Source organism: Magallana gigas, chromosome 9 (assembly GCF_963853765.1).
Source record: "Magallana gigas chromosome 9, xbMagGiga1.1, whole genome shotgun sequence".
In the NCBI taxonomy this organism is placed as follows: domain Eukaryota; kingdom Metazoa; phylum Mollusca; class Bivalvia; order Ostreida; family Ostreidae; genus Magallana; species Magallana gigas.
Genome location: NC_088861.1, coordinates 19,347,038 through 19,354,181, shown reverse-complemented (window position 1 = coordinate 19,354,181; position 7,144 = coordinate 19,347,038). Strand labels below are relative to the sequence as shown.

At 35.7% G+C, this 7,144-nt stretch overlaps 1 protein-coding gene across 1 annotated transcript; it reads left to right on the top strand.

Annotated features, from left to right (window-relative positions):
* The first annotated feature begins 211 nt into the window (after positions 1–211).
* On the top strand, positions 212–3,898 carry LOC105343200 (F-box/LRR-repeat protein 7). Its single transcript, XM_066071192.1, has 3 exons — positions 212–1,741; positions 2,270–2,319; positions 2,688–3,898. The coding sequence occupies exons 1-3, from the start codon at positions 432–434 to the stop codon at positions 3,389–3,391; spliced, it is 2,064 nt and encodes a 687-aa protein (XP_065927264.1). The 5' UTR covers positions 212–431; the 3' UTR covers positions 3,392–3,898.
* The last annotated feature ends 3,246 nt before the right edge of the window (positions 3,899–7,144 follow it).

Here is a 7,144-nt window from a genome sequence, read left to right as displayed (position 1 = left end):
ACATGTTGTGGTTAACATGATTAAAATAAGGATATTAGTGCTTAATTTCCAACTTCAACTAAATTGTTTAGGACTGTCACAAGATTTGCTTAAGGCATCAGTCCAAATATCAAGTCAAGCTAAATTAAATCTTTATCAAGATGACCCATTTCTCTGGCATACTAGAAATGCCAGAGTGTTTTCTGATTAATTTCCTTGTGTAACATGTATCAATATTTTTCCAGGTAATCGCCATTTGAAGAGAAAATAACTGCAGATTTATGGTCTATTTTATATTGTTATTTGGATCAATTTGGACAAGGTCATGCTCCATTTTCAAGAAGATGCCAAAGTTCAATTCTTCAGTTGTGACCCCTTGCTCCATCATGCATGGATTCTGCAAACCCAGCTTCTGTATGGAAAAGACAAGACTACTTATATCCTGAGTTAACATGGAGATTTTAGATCTTCCAGAGGAGGTACTCTTGTTGATTTTCTCATATGTACCACTGTACAACCTTTTCTTCTCTGTCCAGCAAACATGTCTTGCATGGAGGGATCTGTGCTTCCACCACAGCTTGTGGGGTACGGTTCACTATAGCCAACAGATTGATGAAAAGCTGACCGAAGAGGAACTGCTTTCAGTCCTGAAATCAGTGTCCAGAGGCCTACAGCATCTTGTTTTTGAGAAAGCTTTCCAGCACCGGGAGACTGATTTTTCATTCCTAAAAATTCTTAAGTGTATTTTACATCAAGACGTGGATGTGAGTAATATCTCATCACTTAAGATACCGTCGATCCCAAACGGGTATTTAGAGCCCCTCGTGGATAAATGTTCAGGATTGTCTTCGATTGAAGTCAGTTATTATTACGCATACTGCAGCAATGGAGAATTTTTCGTAACCATGAAAAAACTTCCACATTTGAAAGTGTTCAAAATAACGGAGAGCTCCAAGTGTATTGAAACATTTGCTGAACCTGCCTTCCATCAGAACAGGTTCAATGAAATGCTTGCAGACATGTTCAGCGGTCTGTTGGAATTGGAAGTTGTTCACATTGCCAGTGTGAACAAGTTATATGACTCTACTTTGTGTGCTCTGCTAGATGCTTGTAAAAACATGAAGGAACTTGCTCTGTATGGATGTGATGGTATATCCAATGCTGGCTTCCAATCTTTACCAGAAAAATCAGCAATTACCTCCCTTCATTTGAATTCCACCAGCGTGAATGACAAAGGAATGGAACACATTTGTAGGTCCTGTCCTGGTCTACGCAATGTCTCATTTGCTGGCTGTATGTATGTTACAGACATTTCAATCAAACATTTATGCACCCACTGCCCCAACCTTGAATCTCTGTGCGTGTCGGATCCGGAAATCTTCTACCACAAATCCAACATAACGGACGGAGGACTGGATTATCTATCCCAGAATTCCCATGCACTGCGCTCGCTCACCATGTGTAACAGTGCTCAGATCTCGGACCTGGGCTTGGACCAGCTGGCTAGGAGCTGTTGTAACCTGATGCAGCTAGATGTGTCCGGATGTCTGTCAGTCTCGGATAACACACTACAAGTGCTGGCGCAGCACTGTAACCATCTACAGACCGTGAACTTCAGCGAATGTGTTCATCTGACCGGCAAAGGCATCAATCCATTGGTGACGTCCTGTAAATGGCTGAAAACACTGAATGTGGCCAACTGTCCATTTGTACAGAATCTGAATTTCGAAGCGTTTGATCAGATAGAGACTCCCTATGATAGGTAACTACAGAAAACATATAGGACTTAAGTGTCAGTTCTCATAATTTTAGACTAAGTCTTATTTTTAAAGTTTCATATTACTTATTCCTTTCGTGTAAACGATAACTTTGGATGTGAAAATTCAGTGTATTTAGGCTAAAGTAAAATTTTGCTTTCTAAGCTGTTTCAATTGTACATGAATAACAAAAGTCTTGGAAGAGATCCTCATATACTTTATTAAACTGTGTTTATATTCATAAGTTGAGGAGTACATGCATTTTACATGTAAATCCAAGAAAGTAACAAATGGTATGAGTAACACTTGCTGGAGTAAAGAATTCATAGAATGAATTTTGTTTTCGAAATTGTTCACATGTTGATAAATTCTACAAAACTTTGATTACTTAAAAAATTAGCACATAATTGGAATCCACTTTTTATACAGGATATACCAGTATTTACTTTACATTTTTATAATTTAGATTATTCATACTTTTGTAACCATTTGCTCTGCATATACTGATAGTTGTGATACAATTTTATTTCCAGATATTTAAAAGAAAAAGAAATATTGTCAAATCTCCCTGACATATTAAATGGTATTGTATACATATTTAAATTATCAATTCATTTCTGATACTAGCAGTGTTATTAAGAGTGTAAATGTATTTGAATTAATTTTTTCATTAAAAACTATATTCTAATCTTTATTCAAAAGACTTGAAGAAATCTTCTTGGTTTTTTTTCTTGAAAAAAAAACCTGTTACCTGGTTACCTAAGCAAATAATTTGGTTTTTGACGAAGTAAGTCTTCATCTCTAATTGCATCATCTATTCATCTTAATATACAACTGAACAGTATCAGACTTTTTTTATACATTTTACAAAGCTTCTATTTGTAAGCATTCCCGTGTAATTGTTAATTTACGTGTATGCTTATAATGTTTATGATTCATCTGTTTCTCCAGATGATAACGGCAGAGTATCTTTGGCAGCAGACCCCGAGTTGGTGGAAGAGAATAATCCAGAAAACAGCACGCAAACATGTTACATTACAAACCATAAAACCGATGAGAAATCAGAACTGGACAGAACTAGAGCTAGAGCAAACTTTCTGAATGCCCTGACCTGTTCATCGATTCCTTCACCCAAAGTCCATTCGGAACTACGCTTCCTGAACTTGGGCCTGTGTTCCAAGGTCACCGACCACTGTCTACGCCAGATCGCAATGTATTGCCCGGATTTACGCGAGCTAGACATTAAGGGCTGCTTCAACACGACGGATCTGGGAATATCGTACATCGCCCGGGGGTGTCAGGGACTGAAGCTCCTCAACATCTCCAGCGGATCCATGATACAGAAGATGTGCCTGACTGACCAGTCTCTGGTATCCATAGCAACGCACTGTAAGGGCCTGCGACAGCTCTTCATAGAGAAGAACCCTCTGATGTCATTGGACGGTTATAAGAATCTCTTCGATCACTGCTCTCTGCCTTGCACCGTTTCGCTGACGACCAAATCGCCAGAGATTCTTAAGACGGACATTCTATCGATGGATAGCGGCTTGAATTCATGTAAGAGAGTGAATGTTTTCTGTAGGGGCTGCTATAAAGGGAACATCTACCACCTGGATGTGCTGTTGTACAACTCTGACGGACACATCCTGGAGTAATTAATTACCTTTAATTAGGTGTTACCTTTAATTAAGTGTTTTTGGGGGCAATATACGTAGATACTGTAAACCAATTATTATAGGTAATAATTTTTATTCCTGAGTGGCATTTTACAAGTAAAAAAAAACTGATCCTAGACAATTATAAGAAATTTCTGTGTGTAAGGATTAGTTGATTTATTTCATACAGAGACAAAAACCGTTCCTTGACAAAATAATCTACAAGCAGAGATTACTTTCGAGTGTCAAGGAAATTTATCATACATAAAATACTTGGTTTACAGTTGCTGTCAATTGTGAAACTTTTTAACCAGTTAAACCATATAACCAGTTCATCCTTCTTTTACCTAATATACAAATGTTCAAAATTACTTCACAATGTTTCTGCTAAAACAGTGTCATTTTGATAATATATCAATATAATGTTATTGCTCTTACCTTAAAACATGTAGCCCTCTCCTGTTTTTTGTTTGTTTATTTGTTTGTTTTTTTATTGGGGGGGGGAGGGGGGGGCACGAGAGAAGACTTCACAAGAGATTTAAAAAAACAAAGGAGAGGACTACATTATCGCTGTCATTTCACACTCTGACAAATCGACTTCTGCATTTCTGCAGCTTGAAAGTGTTGTAACTTTTTCTACAAGTACTTGTTTGCCTAATCTTTACTTATGTTCGAGGAATTTATTTGAAAATATTTTGTGCCATTAAATTTTGCATAATGCTACTTCTACAAAGAAACATGTACCTATATGCCACATAAACTGATTAGCTTAAATTATATTTTCCGTCCCATTTTATTTATTAGTATTTTCTTATTTTTTTTGTGTTTTTGTAATTTGTGTATTTTATATTTCAATAGTTATTAAAGTTGAATTTCTATTGTTAAAAATTAAAACCATTTACTATTAAAACCATTGAATAAATTCAACCACCTTACTCAGAGTTATCGTTCTTTGCAAGAGAGAGAGAGAGAGAGAGAGAGAGAGAGAGAGAGAGAGAGAGAGAGAGAGAGAGATTATGTAAATTGCACACTATATAAGTAATGCTGTGTTTTCCTGGGAAGCTATTAATTAAACTACAAGTTTGTTATATCCAATTATCCATGCATTAATAATAGTTGAGGCAAAGAAAATGGGCGCATAAGATGTAGATTCGGTACGAATCTGGGCGCACAGTGAGAGTGAAAATTTCATCGAATAATTACATTTTTCGAATAACCGTTGATTTCTTTTGGACACGGTATGAGTAGAATGCTTGAAATGCAAAAGATTTTTATCACAATATGGGTCTAAATATAGCAACACGACGCAACTGATGCAAAATCCTACATATATAAAGCTGTTTTTAAACTAATTTGTTGTCTGTGGGTCGTCTCTTCACAAATTTGACAAGTGTAAAGACGACATATTTCATCATAAAAAATGTTGCCTTTTTTAAGATGGAGTGATGACACAGAGGTGACGAATTTTGTACTATTTCAATATATTTTTTGGAGGATAAAGTCCAGAGATTTGACAAAGGTTCTTCCATGTACTTTATACCGTACATAGTAAAGTCTTGCATGGCTCTCCAAAATCGGATCGCTTTATCAGGTTATATACCGTGAAACTGTAGGAGGATTTGTTTGAATTAGCAGGAGCCTAAAATAAAACTTCGACTGATGCATCCGTGTTCTTATTAAACGAATTTTGTTAAAAGAAAGAACATGAACAAATCAAAGTACTGAAGTACTGACGGGAGTTGATTTTATCGATTATGATTTATTTTAAAATCAATTTATCTTGCATGGCAATTAGTTTCTAGTTTGTATTTGAATTACGTACTTTTATATGATATGAATTTTTAGACTTTTCCGACAAGAATTTCGAGAAACCCCATATGAATCACGTTGTGTAATATCCAGTGGCGGATCCAGCGCCGGCGCGCCGGGCGCGCGCCCCCCCCCCCCCCCCCCCCGTTTGATTTTTTTTTTTTTGGTGGATGATTTTTTTCTGATCATATAAAGTCATGCTTTACTTTAATATTAAATTCAATTTGTAAAATGAAAAATACAAAGATTTATAATTTGTAGGCATATTCATGTAGAAGTGTTATTTCATTCGATATAGTTTAGTAATTTAAAAAAAAATAGGAACGGCTCAACTTGTGTACGAGTGGACTTCTTGTGTAAGACTCGGTTTATGTAGTACTAATATTCACAGAATAAAAACTCTTCTATTACTTATTCCTGTGTCGAGTGCTACTGTTGAACGAGGAAACTCAGCAATAAAACGTATTAAATCGTCCCAGAGAAGTACTATGGGACAGGACCGGTTAAACGCCCTTACTCTTCTCCAAATTCATAGAGATATTCCCCTAGACTACAAGAAAATTGTCGACATCTTCATTAACAAAAACCCAAGAAGAATGGTGTCTAACAATCCATTTAAATAAAACAGCTATAATTGTGTACGATATTTTGAAGTATTTCTTGTTTTTATTTATTTTAATCATTTACGACCGACAAACTCATTGGTGCAAATTTTCTCCTGGACAATTATGACAAATAACAATATTATTGAGTAAAATTGCAAAAGCCTACAAAATGAACAAAATTTAGTTAAAAGCCTTATCCCAGATACAATGAAATAAATATACTTCTTATTTGTAAGAGCTCAATTGAAACTTTCTGCAGCTTCTGTTACTTCAAAATTAAATGTCTCATAACATTTTGGTAACATTTCTAGTGACTAAAATGACGGGAAAATAAGTAAAAATTGGCCCTCCAGACAACATGATTTTGCCTTTCAAAATATCTACATTTCAGGAGCTTCCGGGGGCTTCACCCCCTGGACCCCCACCAGGGCTACGCCCTGGACCCTGATATCTAAAGATAGATTTCAACTACTAGTATGTTTTAGTTATCGAAACAATTCTAAAAATTGTATGGATCCAAGCACTATTGATATCGAACTCTAGTCTCGTTAAACTAGACGCTCGACTGCCTCCGTTAATATCCGACAAGCAAGAGAGCCCCCTCTCTGCTGGAGACAGCCAAGCGTCTGGTTGAACGAGACTATATTAACTCTGGCGTAGGAATACATGAGACTACAAAAATATCTAAATTGTTCGTAGTATATAAAATTTGACTATTTTCAAAGTGTTTATAGGTAAATTCCCTTGAAAAACAATGCTTCAGCATACATCACATCGAATTTTAGTCTATTATTTTTAAGAACTTAGTCTTGTCAGCGGTGATGATTTGTGCTTAGGTCCAAACACTGTTTCACTTTCGGTTTGCCATAGTAACTGCATAGGAGAGTTGATTAAAATCAACTCCCAAAAAGGTATCACTCGTATAAACTATGCATTTACAATTCATATGTTTGTTTCTATACAGTTACCGTCATCCAACATGTTGAAGACATGCAGAGGAAAGCATGTATTTTTCAGATTACAGCTTACCTTATGTGTATATTATTTGAGGTTTCCTACCTTTAACAGTTTGATAACTGAAATCCGTAAAAAAAAAATAGTTAAAGTGATTACAGGATATGAATGAATATATATGAGCATCTTGTCAATCAATCAAAGACAATGCTGTTTTTTTTAAAGTTTCCTACTCAGTTTTTTTCCCCTGGGATAAAATAACAACAAACCCTTACCCAATCATGGATTTAAGGAGAATTTGATAGGATTTCATCTATGGAAATAAACATAATATAGAATTCTACAAACAAGTTGAATATAGACATACATAATTGAAACAAAACCA